Source organism: Rhinopithecus roxellana, chromosome 5 (genome assembly GCF_007565055.1).
Source record: "Rhinopithecus roxellana isolate Shanxi Qingling chromosome 5, ASM756505v1, whole genome shotgun sequence".
Lineage (NCBI taxonomy): Eukaryota > Metazoa > Chordata > Mammalia > Primates > Cercopithecidae > Rhinopithecus > Rhinopithecus roxellana.
The window spans coordinates 113957025-113973460 of NC_044553.1; the positions used below are offsets into that span (position 1 = coordinate 113957025).

A 16436-nucleotide genomic window follows, 5' to 3' on the forward strand; every position below is an offset into this window, starting at 1 on the left:
ATGTTAGTCTTATTCTGCAAGTATTACTACCTTGTATTAAAAAAAATACAGTCTTGTCACACATTATCTTTGTTTAATATCATGGTGTAGTACTCATATTTGTTTATATTGTACTGTATATATATATATTTTTAACTCTGAAGTCACATCATTTAGAAGCCTGCATACAGCAATACTGGTTTCATTTTTATTCTGCTGTTAGGAACCACTGTATTAAGTTCCTACACTAGGGTTTCTTTTTTCCAATTCATGATAGGAGATGTTCAGTTTTACTAGGCCGGAATATCATTTACAGCTTTGTCTTAGGGTTCTTTAAGCATGTCTTTGTCATGCTAGTTTTCATTTAGTGGATTAATGTGGTACTTGAAATACACAAAGGCAGTAAAATTCTGATTCAAATTGGTCTCTAGTTTTAAAGCTCTATGATTATGTTGTTAAAAAAAAGTACCTCTGTGTTCTCATCTTAATCATCTACTTAGATACGTTGAACTTTTACTGTGTCACATTAGTTAATATTCATGTGTAGAGATCACCTTTTAAAATGAAATGTTTTGCTTTTCTAGCTCTGTATCAAATCAGTCACTTTTATCAGAATCTGTAGCATCTTCTCAATTGGACAGTACATCTGTGGACAAAGCAGTACCTGAAACAGAAGATCTGCAGGGTTTGTATTGAGCTAGCATGTATTTTGTTATTTGAGTGTTATAGGCCAGACGCTATCCTAGGTGCATGTATAAAAAAACTGCCAGCTTAAAATACATAGTTTTCTGTTTTCCCTATGAACACAATCTTTATATTTTTAAGTATTTAATTAACATGTTGGGGAGCCATTTCACACTTACATGTAATTTTATCATCAGCATAAACGTTGCAAATTCAAAATTCATTGTGAAAATATCATTAAATGAACTGTTCTCCTTTACTATTTTGGCCGGTTCAGTCTAAATACTACTCTCTAAGAAAACTGGGGCTGCTGGTTTGAGGGGAATATCTTTCTTTTGTGTTTTAACTCATTATCTGAGAGACTGTGTCCATCTTGCCTGGCAGTTCTGCCCCTTCTTCCCCATGTATGCGGTAGTCACATTCAGTTGCTTGTATTCACAGCATGGTATCTATCGTGTTCTTGCCCATGCTCTTCATATCCCCATTATGTAGCTCAAAATGATCTAGGAAGACTTGAAAATTTGTAGGAAGGCTTTTGTAGTAGGGAGAGAGAATGCGGAGTAGGCCATTTAGAAGGCTATTAAATCTCTGCTTAGTTTGTATTCTAGCAGTGTGTGGAAGTAACGTGGTAATAAGGAAAGATGTCTGGAAAGATAAGCCTAATGAAGAGCAGTGTGTCATTCTACCTGTGGGATGATTTACCAGTGAAACTTCATTGCACGTGGTGTTCACGTGATGGTAACAGATACATCTGCCAATCCTAGTTTAAGTTTGCTAAATTTTTAATTTAGGCCAAGCACAGTGGCTTGTGCCTATAGTCCTACCTACTTGAGAGACTGAGGCAGGAGGATTACTTGAGTCTGGGAGTTTGAGACTAGCCTGGACAACAAAAAATTAGCCAGGTGAGGTGGCACATACCTATAGTCACAACTACTCAGGAAGCTGAGGTGGGAGGATTGCTTGAGCCCAGGAATTCCAGGCTGCGGTAAGCCATGATCATGTCACTGCACTCCAGCCTGGGTGGGCGCCAGAGCACGTCCCCCACCCCCGGTCTCAAGAATTAAATACATTTAAATAAGCTAGGTAATTCCTCTTGCTTTTTTTTTTTTTTTCCATACCCAGCAAATACTTGACCCAATTTGCTTGTTTGTGCAGATTTTGCTGTAATGAAAGAATATACTGTGTGGTCAACATAAATATTCTATTCCATCTAGCATATTGTGATAAATTCATAAATGTTTTAAGTGAGTAATTTTTATTTCTTAGTTACATCAAAACATTTAAGGAAGGGCAGAAATGAGGAATATTTTTAAAGAAATAAGGAAAAGACTGGTCATGGTAGCTCATGCCTATAATCCTAGCACTTTGGGAGGCTGAGGTGGGCGGATTGCCTGAGCTCAGGAGTTCAAGCTCAGCTTGGGCAATAAGGGAAAACCCCATCTCTACAAAAAATACAAAAAATTAGCTGGGCGTGGTGGCACACAGCTGTAGTCCCAGCTTTTCGGGAGGCTGAGGCATGAGAATTGCTTGAACTGGGAGGCAGAGGTTACAGTGATCCAGGATCATGCCACCACCCTCCAGCCTGGGCGACAGAGTAAGACTCTCAGTAAATAAATGAATAAGAAATCTCAAGATTTAGTTATTTACCAGACATAGGAAATGAGACAAGGGTATTGTCAAAGCTTTCAGTTTTATCATAGTGGCAGCGGTGTAGTTAGTTGCTTTTTAGATAGGGAAGCTGAACAAGGTGATTTGGTTAGACAAAGTTTTAGGTATAGTGAGTTTTAAATGATCAAATTTCAAAGTTGAAAAAAGCTCATTTGGAGATTGTATAGGTAGTAGGTATTTAAGTGTGTGTAGTAGTCGGTATTATGCCTGAAATTTAGAAGCCCTTGTCATAGGTTGAAAAATGAAGAGTTTAAACACAAGGGAGTAAGCAGGAGGATGAGCCAGCAAAGGAGCTGAGGAAGAAACCATCTAGATCCTGGTTAGTTTTGGGTCATAGTTGCCGAAGGATAATTTCAAGAAGCAAAGATTACATGACAGTTTTGAGCAGTTTTGACAGAGATAGGAAGGAAGAAAACAGGATGCTAATCATGAAGATGTTCTTTATGTCTTATGATAGAACAAATTTTAAAATGTTGGCGGTGAAAAAAATGTATAAAGCTTAAGAATACAATAGTACTTACAGAAGTCTGACAAAGAATAAAGGTCATAGATTGGCAGACTATCATAATACATATGAAGTGTTTTTATACCATTTGTGTATAAAAGTGTTTTTATTTACATTTGTGGTGTATGGAAAACAATACTGTTTTCTCCACTTAGCCCTGAGTATATCACTTCAAAAGGTGGTCCTGATGCCATATTAGGAGAAATTGTATAGGCCCCATTTTTCGTACATGATTTGAATGATTTTTAGGTTAAAAAGTACTTAGGTACTTTTTAAAGGTACTTAGGTTTTTAAAGGTACTTACAAGTTAATACTTTAAAAAAAAGATGACTTTTAGGTTAAAAAGAAAACTATAATTGAAGCATTTTGGTACACTCTAAAATAGTTGTAGAATACGCTTAAATTTGGTCAACCTCTTAGTCCCTCAGATCTTGAGTCATAGTAGAAAAATACTGAATTTGGATTCATAAGTTCTGTTTTCCTATCTTGATATGCCTGCTTAACTTCACTGAGGCTTACTTTCATTACTCTTAAAAGAGAATGATAAGTATGTCCCTCTTACCGGGTATTAAAAGATACTGAGATAATGGAGGTTGGATGAGCTTTGTAAGCTGCAGAAGGTATTCTTTATATTGCCTAAGTGATTTGGGAGTTGTAGGAGGCCTAGAGTAAGAGAATTTTGAAGCTTTCCAACACTAGAATGATGTCATATGTTAAGCTGGTAAGGTCTACATCACTGAAGCATTCTAGGAAAAATGAGTTGATGTTAGGGAACGTATAGAGGGGAATTCTGTGCTAAGTGGCAGGATGAACTAGAATTCTCAGGCTCTTTCCTACTCTGGGGGTTTCTGACTTTATACAAAGCTGAATTGTCAAATCATTGGTTCAAGAAATCAGAGGGGGAACAGTCTCTTTGGACTGATTTAGGAAGGCTGTCTAGGTTTAAAAAATCAGGCAGTTCTTCTGATTCTAAAGAATGAGTGAGAATAGCCAAAGCTATCTTGAAAAAGAGCAAAGTTGGAGGACTCACAATTACTGGCTTCAAAATTGAATACAAGCTACAGTAATCAAGACTGTGTTGTACCAGCATGAGGATAGTCATAAAGGTAAGTGGAATAGAATTGAGAGTCCAGAAATAAGCTCTTATTATATTTATGGGCAATTGACTTTCAACAATGGTGCCAAAATCATTTGATGGGAAAAGAATAATCTTTTAAACAAATGATTCAGGAACAACCTCATATTCACATTCAAAAGAATGAATTGGACTCCTGCCTCATACCATATGCAAAAATTCACCCGAAATACATCAAAGACCTGAAACAAATATAAGAGAACTATAAAACTCTTAAAACAGGTATAAATTTTTGTGATCTTGGTTTAGGCAGTGGTTTCTTAGATATGACACCTTAACCACCAGCAACCAAAGAAAAGATAGATAAATTGAGCTACATCAAAATAAAGATTTTCACTTAAAAGAGTGGAAAAACAGCTAGGCGCAGTGATTTATGCCTGTAATCCCAGCACGTTGGGAGGCCAAGGTGGGCAGATCACTTGAGCTCAAGAGTTTGAGACCAGCCTGGGCAACATGGCAAAACCCCGTCTGTACAAAAAATAGCCGAGTGTGGTGGTGCTCGCTTGTAGTCCCAGCTACTGGGGAGGGAGGCTGAAGTGGGAGGATCACTTGAGCCTGGGATGTTGAGGCCTCAGTGAACTGTTAACGCACCACTGCACTTCAGCCTGGGTGACAGAACGAGACCCTCTCTCAAAAAATAAGATTGAAAAACCAGCCTATAGAATGAGAGAAAAATACTTGCAAATCATATATGTGATAAGAATACATAAAGAAATAATTACAATTCAACAATAGAAAACCCATTTTAAAAATAAGCAAAGGATTTGAATAGACATTGCTCCAGAAAATATATACAAGTTTGCAGTAAACACATTGAAAGATGCTCAACAGGGCCGGGCACAGTGGGTCACATCTGTAATCCCAGCACTTTGGGAGGCCGAGGCAGGCGGATCACCTGTAGTCAGGAGTTGGAGACCATCCTGGCCAACATGGTAAAACCCCATCTCTACTAAAAATACGAAAATTAGCTGGGCGTGATGGCATGCGCCTATAGTCCCAGATACTTGTGAGGCTGAGGCAGAGGAGAATTGCTTGAACCTCGGAGGTGGAGGTTGCAGTGATCTGAGATTCTGCCACTGCACTCCAGCCTGTGCAACAGAGCAAGACTCCATCTCAAAAAAAAAAAAAAAAAAAAAAAAAGCTCAACATCATCAAATATTAGGGAAATGGAAGTCATAAGGCACCACTTCATACCCACTCACGTGGCTCTAATCAATGACTAAGTATTGTCAAGGATGTAGAAAAATTGGAGCCCTCCTGCCTTGGTGGGGGTTTCAAATGATGCCAGATATTCTGGAAAACAATCTGCTAGCTCCACAAAAAATTAAAAAGAATTGTTATATGACCCAGCATTTTGCTCTTGATTCCTGGGAGAATTGAAAACGTATGTCCACACAAAAACTTGTACACAAATGTTCATAGCAGCATTATCCGTAATAAATAGAAACTACTCAGATGGCTGTAAATAGATGATTGGATTTAAAAAATGTGGTATATCCATATAGTAGAATATTCAGCCACAAAGAGAAAGGATATTCTGATACATGCCACAGCATGAATGATCCTTGAAAATATGCTGAATAAAGGAAGCTAGGTACAAAAGGCTACATGTTGTATGACTTTATTTATATAGAATGTCTAAAATAGGCTAGTCATACAGAAAGATTAGTGGTTGCCAGAAACTGGGAAGTGGGGAGTAATTGCTAATGAGTAGAGTTTTCCTTTAATGTGACTTAAATGTTCTGAAAGTAGATAGTGGTGATGGTTTTATAACTTTGTGAATATAATAAAAACCACTGAATTGTATACTTTTTAAAGGGTGAATTTTATGGTATGTGAATTATATTTCCTCACCACCCCAAGACAGCTTTTGCTGGAGGATAACTTGTGAGTGCAAATGCATATAGGTAGGAAAAATGAAATTTGAGAAAGAGTGAAAAGACCCGTTGCTGAAGTGGTCAGTTCAGGCAGTTATATGTTGAAACTAAAGCTAGAAAGGTTGTTTGGAATTTGATAAGGTATTCTTTGGTCTTAAAACTCACATAAAAACTGAGGAAACTGGATAATTTCTGGGAATCATAGACTTTTAAAAATAGTACTATATCATCTTGTCCGTGAATTCATTTGGTTGGTGACTGTTGAAATTCAGGTTGTCAGCTATTAGTTTCAGGTAAGCTGAGGTTACCTTAGCCTCATGGGTACATAATCAATCAACATTTATTGGTCCCACATTTTAGCTGTAGCATATAAGCTTTTAAACAGCCTTCCGATCCTTCACTATAAAGACTGTGCATTTGCCTCAGTTAAAAAGAAACCATTCGCCACCTTTGGGGCTTTAGGGTTAAAACTGTGAAATGTCTTTTGAGATATGCAGTAGCATTTGTATGCGTAGAAGATAGATGTATTTTCACTTCTCCATTTCCAGTTCCCATTCAAATTTGTGTCTCAGTAGTTAAACCAGTTTTGTTAAAACTATAATCTTGTGATAGTGTTACTGCCATTAAATGGGTCTTTTTGAATATCAGACTGTTTTTGGAGAACAGGTTAGATATTATGGCTTATAGATTTCAAAACCAGTAAATACAATAGGTTCATTTCTGATTGCAAACTAAGCTGTTTTTTAGTTTATATGCATAGCCAGATAGGCTTATCTGATACTGTTGTAGGAGCTGGGGATAAACAGTAAACAAGATACTCAGCCCCTGCCCTCTTGGAGCTTACATTCTAGGAATGTTTATTCATTGAAAATAAAAGGTTTGATGTGTCTGTATTCTGTTTCAAAAATAATATGTTCACAGGGTATTACTAGAACTGTCTCCTGTCTGGTTTCAGCATGTCTGAGTGGAGTAACATGCTATAGAGTTTGTCATTAGCACACATTTACTTGTTTGTGGTATTTGCCTTTTGTCATCTTTTGTTAAAATATGAGATAATGATGTTAACATAAGCAGGTTAGAGTCACAGTAAATGTCTGAGCATGTATTATGTGTCGTTCACTGTGATGGGACTGGAGATTCAGATGGGGAATAAGGTAACCATCCTTCTTCTCAACGGCCTTACAGTGTAGTTGGGGAAATGAGGCACATATAGGTAAGTAATTCAGTTCAACAGATACTTATTGTTGAGTGCCTGCTATGTGGTTGGAAACACTGGGATAGGCACTGATAATGGGATAAATAGGACAGATGTCTCCTGTCAAAGAATTCAAAGTTAAACCAGGTTAAGCCAGCGAGGGAATTTTAATATGAAAAGTGCTATACAGTAGGGTTTCCCACCCCAAAGTTGTGGGAGAGGCAGTGGAGGAAGAGCTGATTATATAAGTTTAAACAAGAAAAACAAGTTAGAGTTAGCCTGGTAAAAAGAGGGACAGAAGGGGCATAGAAAGAGTATTTTGTATGGAAATCACAACTTACCCAAGAGCCCAGAGGCAAGAGAATTTGATACGTCCAGGGAAACTGCAAGTACTTCCGTATGGCTGAATCATGGAGTACCATTGAGGAATAGTGAGAGATGAGGCTAGAGAAAGAAGGATGAAGAAAATCATGAAAGACCTCTGGGCTTTATCCTGGGAGTTAGTTGGGAGCCATTGAAGAATTCTAAGTATCAGAGGGAACACCATTAGATTTTCACTTAAGGCACATGATTGGGTGCAATGTGTGAAGCATGGATGGAAGAGGGAACTTGTGAGGTATCCGGTGTTTGGAAAGGTGTTAAGGAAAATCAGAGTGAGAAGCTATAGAGAATTGAGATAAGGAAAGGGTATTTGACCTTGATCTTGAAAAAGAAGAGGACCTAGATCAAATGGGGAAAAAAAGGAAACCCTTTGGAATAGATTATAAGAAGTGTGAGCAAAGGTACATGGCGTATTCCCAGTGTAGATTAATGGAGAGTGGATTTCTGGGGAAAGTCTAGCTGGTGATGAAACTGAAGAGATTAAGAATTTGATCCATGGCAAATTCCACCATTTTAGAGCAAAATGACATGTCTGCAAGGTCATATTACATGATTCTGACTCTGGCAGCAGCGTTTATGAGGGCCAGAGTGGTTAGCAACGGGAGGGAGTCATGTTAAGATTTCAGAGCAGTAATTTAACCCAAATCTTTGTAAATCTGGCTTTGGTTTCCATACATAAATGCATCAACTTACTATCTTACAACATTTTAAAGCTTCTTTGCTTCAATTTGCCTTATTTCTAACATTTAAAGTGCTTTATGTGAAACATTCTGGGAACTTTAAACATACTTAATATTCCACAGAATCTTGGTTTCACCTTTTCCCTCCTTGTTCTCTGAGAAACCTATGTCATTCTGACCCCGAACAATATTAAGAAGTATGCATATGGCTATTTTCTTGCACACTCCCTTAGAATATTCAAGTAGTATTTGTTTATGTGCCTTTTATTGATTAAATATGTAGTTACTAGAAAAATTAGAAAATACAGTTAAAACCTAAAGAAGAAAGTCTATAAAACCACTGTTAATATATCATTACATGTTCTAGATTATTTTCTAGATAGAAATGCATTATTTATGCATTTTCTATACATAAATTTAACAAAAAGGGGTCATATTTTTGTAAACAACTTTGTAATTAAATGACTAGTTTCCTGTGCTAGTTAATTCCTCAGTATCCTCTGAATGATAGACTGGGGGGGTGAGATAAGGAATAGCAAAATCTTACAGAATAATTAAATTTTGCCACCTTCCTATTTTTGTCAGCTTCAGTATCAGACACGGCACAGCAGCCATCTGAAGAGCAAAGCAAGTCTCTTGAAAAACCAAAACAAAAAAAGAATCGCTGTTTCATGTGCAGGAAGAAAGTGGGACTTACTGGTAAGGACCTAAATCAGATGTTTAAAATTAAGATACTGTTTTATAGTAATGCATAGCTTACTATTATTGACTTCAATTAAGATTGTTCCTGTTCCCTTGAGAGCTAATACTGGATATACTTCAGCTTCTGAATTTTCTTAAGGAAATAAAAATAGCTTTGATTATACACCTAAAAGTGAAATGAATAGCTTTTTTAAAGAAAAAAAAAAGTTTATTTCAGTTGAATTTAGAAATATTAGACAAGTAAGGTTAGTGTGCCAGATTCTGTGAAAGGTCAAAGATGTGGCTCCTGCTTTCAAGGAGAGAATATTTTGAAGTACTTAGTAAACTGGAAGTACTTTCTGTATATAAAATAGGGCTAACCATACATTGTTGTGTGGGTTCAGTGAGTTAAGACATGTAAGCAGTTAGCCCAGCCCAGTGCTGCCACACAGTAAGTAATCAATATATGTTGGCTACTGTAACATAGCTATCAGATGCAGATGGTGGTGGGAGGGAGAAAAAAATGTTCAAAAGCATTTAGCAAAGAAAGTACATGAAGTGCAGTCAGATTGCTCTGGGAATTCAGGGATGAGAGTAACTAATTTACAATTAAAAATGGTGGTTCTTAGAGGCCCAGCAAGGAAAGGATCATGAAGGCAGAATGTTTCAGCGTGTCTTGAACAGTGAGTAGGACCTATAATTGATGGAAATAGGGGCATTTCAGGCAGAAAGAATAACTTGAAGAAAATGAGTAGGGCATGTGCAGGAACCATAAATAGGGGAATGTTGCTGAATAGCACATAATATGTGAACAAGAGTGTTGTGTACTGCAATCCAACAGGAATAAAGAAATAAGACTAAAAACATATACAGTTGACCCTTGAACAACATGGGACTGTTGTAGGGGTTCACTTATAGTTTTTTCTAATATATTGGAAAATTTTTTGGGAGATTTGCGCAAATTGGAAAAAACTCACAGATGAACTGTATAGCCTAGAAATATATGTTTTTATTAAGAAAAGTTAGACAAGTCTTGAATGTGTAAAACATGTGTAGATACTTGTGTATTTTATCATTTGCTACCACAAAATATGCACAAATCTGGTAAAAAAAATTAAAATTTTATCAAAACTTGCTTATACAAATGCAGATCATACATGAAGCCATTCAGTCGAAAAATGTAAACAAATGTAAAGCAGTATTAAGCGATAGTGGCAAAAAGTTACTGTAGTATATACTGTACTTCTCTAATAATTTCATAGCCACCTCCTATTGCTATTGCAGTGAGTTCAGGTGCTGCAAGTATCCACTTAAAATGCTATGCATTTTAATCAGTCACTGATCACCTCTGTTTCAGCAGTTTGTCTCTGTAGTAAATTGCCTACCACAGTAAAAGGTAATCTCTTATGGTTCTCATGTATTTTTCATCGTGTTTAATACCATACTGTAAACTTTGAATAATACCATAAGACTCGTACAAAGTGCCACTAGTGATACTGGAAGTGCTCCCAAGAAGAAGAGAAAAGTCTGACATTACAAGAAAAAGTTGAATTGCTTGGTATTACCATAGATTAATGTCTGCAGCTGCTATTGTGCCATTTCAAGTCAAAATGAATGATGTCTGCCATTTCAGTATAAATGAATTCATTGTAAGGATTATTGTTTAAAAAAAAAAGGAAATTTGTGAAGCCGTCTCTGCAGCTATGCCAGCAGGCACAAAAACCTTGTACTTTTTTGTGCAATACCTTTTTATTTTGTATTGACAATGCAGCTTTTATGTGGGTGCAGGATTGCTATAAAGAAAGGCATACTATGATTGAAGAAAAAGTGAAGTCATTACGTGACAACTTTTAGATTCTAAAATTGGAGATTTCAATGCCAGCAAAGGATAGTTTGATTTTTTTTTTTTTTTTGAAATGGAGTCTTGCTCTGTCATCCAGACTGGAGTGCAGTGGCACTCTCTTGGCTCACTGCAACTCCTGGGTTCAAGCAATTCTCCTGCCCCACCCTCCCAAGTAGTTGTGATTACAGGTTGTGCGCCACCATGCCTGGCTAATTTTTGTATTTCTTTAGTAGAGACAGGGTTTCACGACATTGGCCAGGCTGGTCTCAAAAACTCCTGACCTCAGGTGATCTGCCTACCTCAGCCTCCCAAAGTGCTGGGATTATAGATTGGAACTGCCCTACCTGGCTGGTTTGGTAATTTTAGAACAAGGTTTGGCTTAAAAAAAGTCAAGATAACAGGAGAAACAGCTTCTGCCAAAAAAGAGGCAGCGGGTTCCCAAACTACTTTAAGAAAGTTTCCAAACTATATAAAGTTGTTGGAGAAAGAGTATCTGCCTGAACAAGTTTTTAATGCAGACAAAAGTGCCCTATTCTGAAAGAAAAAGGTCACAAAGACATTTATAAATAAGGAAGAAAAGTGAATACTAGTACTTAAGGCAGGAAGAGATAGTCTAACTTTACTGTTTTGCGCAAATGCAATTGGGTTTATGATCAGGACTGCCCTTACCTGTAAAGCTGCTAACCCGAGTCTTGAAGGGAAAAAGATAAACACCAGCGGGGCCAGTCTTTTGGTTATACAACAAGAACACCTAAACAATATGAACCCTTTCTCGTAATTGGTTACATTAATGTTTTGTCCCTGAAATCAGAAAGTACCTTGCCAGTAAGGGACTGCCTTTCGAAGTTGTTGGGCTTTGTTTTGTTTTTTTTTGTTTGTTTTTGAGATGGAGTTTCACTCTTGTCACCCAGGCTGGAGTGCAGTGGCACAATCTCCGCTCACTGCAACCTCCTCCTCCTGGGTTCAAGCGATTCTCCTGCTTCAGCCTCCCTGGTAGTTGGGATTACAGGCGTACTCCACCATGCCCAACTAATTTCTTTGTATCTTTAGTAGAGATAGGGTTTCACCCCGTTGGCCAAGCTGGTCCCAAACTCCTGATCTCAGGTGATCCGTCCACCTCAGCCTCCCAAAATGCTGGGATTACAGGCATGAGCCACAGCTCCTGGCCTAAAGTTGTTTTGATATTGGACAGTTGCCCCTGGCCACCCAGAACCTCATGAGTTCAGCACGGAAGGTGTCGAAGTGATATGCTTGCCCCCAGAGAAGCATCTCTAATTCGGTCACTACGTCAGGGGTCATAAAGACCTTTCAGGCTCATTACACATGGTACTCTATGGAAAAGATTGTCAGTGCTATGGAAGAGAACCCCAATAGAGGGAACATCATACCATTGAAGATACCATTATTGTTTAGAAAAAGATGTGAAAGCTATCAAGCCTGAAACAAATTCTTGCAGGAGAAAACTGTGTCCAGATGTTGTGCGTGACTTCACAGTATGGAAATCATGGTAGAGATTGTGGATATGGCAAGAAAGGTTGGGGGTTAAGGATTTCAAGATAGGGATCTTGGAGACATTCAGGAGCTAATAGACACCAAACCAGAAGAATTAACAGAAGATGACTTGATGGAGATGCCTGCTTCCAAACCACTGCCAGACAGTGAGGAAGAAGACATAGGAAAAGCAGTGCCAGAAAACAAATTGACGCTAGACAGTCTGACAGAAGGGGTCTGATTATTCAAGACTGCTTTTCACTTCTTTTGCAACATGGGCTCTTCGGTGATACCAGAACTAAAACTAAAGCAAATGGTGGAAAAAGGATGTCGGTACCATGTAGAAACATTTTTAGAGAAACAAAAAAGCAGGAAAGTCAGAAATTACATTGTATTTCCATAAAGTTACACCAAGTATGTCTGCATCTCCAGCCTCCCCTTTTACCTTCTCCACTTCTGCTAACCCTGAGACAGCAAGACCAACCCCTCTTCTACCTGTTCAATGTGAAGACAAGGATGAAGTCTTTTATGATGATCGACTTTCACTTAATGAATAGTAAATATATTTTCTCCTCGTGATTTTCTTAATAACATTTCCTTTTCTCTAGCTTACTGTTATTAGAATACATTATATATTAATAATATAAAATACAAACATATAACACAAAATATATGTTAGTCGACTATTTATGTTACCAGTAAAGCTTCTGGTTAATAGGCTATTAATAGCTCAAGTTTTGGGGAAACATAAAATTATACATGGATTTTTGACTTGTAGAGGGGTCTGCATGCCTAAACCTGGCATCCTTCAAGGATCAACTGTACTGTAGTTAGTTGGAAAGTAGTTGCAGCTATAGATGGTTAAAATGTATTATTGACTATGTGCCAGGCATTGTGCTGAATACATTGCATAAAAATTGAACTTACAGAAAACAGTAGGTAAGATTTTCAGCGGAGCTTTGCTTTAGGAAGATTATTTCTGGTTAAGGAATGGGTTGGAGATGAAAAAGAAAGGAAGTTAGAGTTTAATATCAAAGATACTTCAAGATCAGGCATAGTGGCCCACTCCTGTAATCCTAGCACTTTGGGAGGCCAAGGTGAGAGGATTGCTTGAGGCCAGGAATTCGAGCCCAGCCTGGGCAACATAATGAGACCTCATCTTTAAAAGAGAAAATTTAAAAAGATGTTTCAGATTTACCCATACCTTAGCACATGTATATTTAAAGAATACAAATATGGCCCAGTGCAGTGACTCACACCTGTATTCCCAGCACTGGGAGGCCAAGGCGGGAGGATCACCTGAGGCCAGGAGTTCAAGACCAGCCTGGACTACATAGTGAGACTCAGTCTCTACAAAAAAATTTTAAAAATTAGCTGAGCATGATGGCATGTACCTGTAGTCCCAGCTACTCAGAAGGCTGAGGTGGGAGGATTGCTTGAGCCCAGGAGGTCGAGGCTGCAGTGAGCTATGATTGCACCACTTCATACTAGCCTGAGTGATAGAGTGAGACCCTGTGTCAAAAAAAAAAAGTGTGTGTGTGTGTGTGTGTGTATAGCCCCCAGAGAAGCAATATATATATAAGCAATATATATAAGCAAATATATATACACTATATATACATATAAGACAAATATATATATATTTAATATTAAAGATAGCCTTTCTAGGGCTGGGCGCAGTGGCTCATGCCTGTAATCCCAGTACTTGGGGAGGCTGAGGCAGGCGGATCACAAAGTCAGGAGACCTAGGCCATCCTGGGCAACATGGTGAAACCCAGTCTCTACTAAAAATACAAAAATTACCTGAGTGTGGTGGCGTGCATCTGTAGTCCCAGCTACTCGGGAGGCTGAGGCAGGAGAATGGCTTCAACCCAGGAGGTGGAGATTGTGGTGAGCTGAGATCGTGCCACTGCACTCCAGCCTGGCGACAAAGTGAGACTCCGTCTCAAAAAGAAGAAGAAGAAGAAAAAAGCCTTTGTAAATCTCACAAACCCTCAGACTTCATGATTAGAAGGGTGAGATTTAGTAATTTTCATCTTGTCCAATTTGTCAGTCTAATACTGTTTGTTGTTTACTTCATTTTTAATTCATTATTATTAAGTTACAAATATGTCTTTGAAGTTAAAAATGTGGCAATGGAGGTTAACATCAAATATTAGTGTTTAAAATATTGATTCCTGTGGTCCATTTCCAACAATTGTATCATACCATAAAATTCTAATTTGGGGGATTAGGACCAGTTTTTATTTAAAGACTGGCCGCACCCATTACATCTTGATTTTGGCTTTAACTCCAGGCATTTTCTTAAAATTAAGTAGCATTTGTTGTGTGTTTTACCATATGTTCAGCATTAAATTCATTCCTCATTTAATCCTTACTTATTATTATTCCAAAATTACAGATGCAGAAACTCAGGCTAAGAGAGGCGAATTTGCCTTCATTATTCGTCAGTAGGTTCACACTGAGGCAGTCAGATTCTAGATCCCATGCTCTTTACTTCTCAACCGCAGTACAGTTCACATCTCCATTGGAGGTTAGCAGAGTAAAGCAAATACTGAAGCTGTGTTCTTTGTTAACAGTTCTTTCAGAGGCATTATTTGATCTTTCTTAAATAAATGCCAAGACTGCCTTCTGACAGTGGGCTTATTCTCACATTGTAGTGTCTGGATTTAAAAAATGTTTTACATTTTCAACCTAGCAACTGTGTTTTTGTTAAGAAGTAATTGTTGCCATATCACAGGTGAAGAAACCAGCTCAGAGGAGACTTGCACTGGGGCAAACCTACGTTTGTAGATAGGAACAAGAAATGAAGCTCTCAGGTAGTGAATAAGAATGTAGTTTGTGAGACAGTGTATTTAGAATGATTCTTTAGTTTACATTGCTGCCCTAAATATATTGTGCTGTTCAGTATTAAGTATGCCGAAGACCTTAATCAACTCATGTATGTGTATTACTCCATTTTCAGGGTTTGAATGCCGGTGTGGAAATGTTTACTGTGGTGTACACCGTTACTCAGATGTACACAATTGCTCTTACAATTACAAAGCTGATGCTGCTGAGAAAATCAGAAAAGAAAATCCAGTAGTTGTTGGCGAAAAGATCCAAAAGATTTGAACTCCTGCTGGAATACAAAATCCTTGAGCATCTGCAAACTAAAAATTGACTTGAGGTTTTTTTTTTCCTAGTCATTGGGAATGTAGAGCAGTGTGTCTTGCATGTCATCGGAAGAATAGATTTTTGTTTTGGTTTTGTTTTGGTTTTGTTTTGAAAATGACTCTGAACATTTATTTCCATTGCAGTTTCTGTGGCTGAGAAGACTTAAACTTTACAAGTATTATCCTTTTAAGATCATTTTAATTTTAGTTGAGTGCAGAGGGCTTTTATAACAAATGTGCAGAAATTTTGGAGGGCTGTGATTTTTCCAGTATTAAACATGCATGCATTAATCTTGCAGTTTATTTTCTCATTGTGTATGTATATATCGCTTTTCTCTGCAGCACGATTTCTCTTTTGATAATGCCCTTTAGGGCACAACTAGTTATTGGTAACTGAATGTATCTTAATCATTATGGCTGCTTCTGTTTTTTCATTAACAAAGGTTATTCATATGTTAGCATATAGTTTCTTTGCACCCACTATTTATGTCTGAATCATTTGTCACAAGAGAGTGTGTGCTGATGAGATTCTAAGTTTGTGTGTTTAAACTTTTTTTTGAGTGAGGGAAGAAAAAGCTGTATGCATTTCATTGCTGTCTACAGGTTTCTTTCAGATTATGTTCATGGGTTTGTGTATACAATATGAAGAATGATCTGAAGTAATCGTGCTGTATTTATGTTTATTCACCAGTCTTTGATTAAATAAAAAGGAAAACGAGAATGTTCCCTTGTGTTACTTTTTCTCTTATTCTTTCTGGTAGTTAATTTTATTTTTTGGTCTTTTAGTTTTCTGCTTTCCTCATTTTGTAAAATAACTACCATTATTTGTCTCGCATCTATTTGTGACTAAGCTAATGATCATAAATTGTAATTTTGTATTCCTCTGAATTGAAGACCTCAGCATATCTTCAAAGGCAAGCACTCCTCTCTGTTACTTAAATGTATTTTTTAGTCCTTGTCTGATTCCCTTTTCTACACTGTCATACTGAATTAACATCTAATAGAAGCTTTTTCTTGTAGGATTAGAGAAATTTTAAGAGTATAATTCAAGCTGCAGGGCAGTTGTAGAATTGTCGAGTAGAAAGACCCTGTGAAAGATCATTTGTCCTGTGGTTTTCAAATGTGTCTGGTAGCCAAACATTTTTAAACATGAAATGTCATA

General features: G+C 37.5%; 1 protein-coding gene across 4 annotated transcripts in view; it reads left to right on the forward strand.

Annotated features, from left to right (window-relative positions):
• ZFAND6 (zinc finger AN1-type containing 6) overlaps positions 1-16006 on the forward strand; it is an 82430-nt gene extending 66424 nt beyond the window's left edge. For 2 of the 4 annotated variants that reach the window (XM_030930034.1, XM_010383300.2), the window contains exons 5-7: positions 564-664; positions 8690-8803; positions 15085-16006. In XM_030930034.1, the coding sequence (XP_030785894.1) occupies positions 564-664; positions 8690-8803; positions 15085-15233 (364 nt within the window). In that variant the 3' untranslated portion in view covers positions 15234-16006. The remainder of the gene's footprint in view (positions 1-563; positions 665-8689; positions 8804-15084) is intronic. The other 2 variants (XM_030930033.1, XM_030930035.1) reach the window with 1 other exon arrangement.
• The last annotated feature ends 430 nt before the right edge of the window (positions 16007-16436 follow it).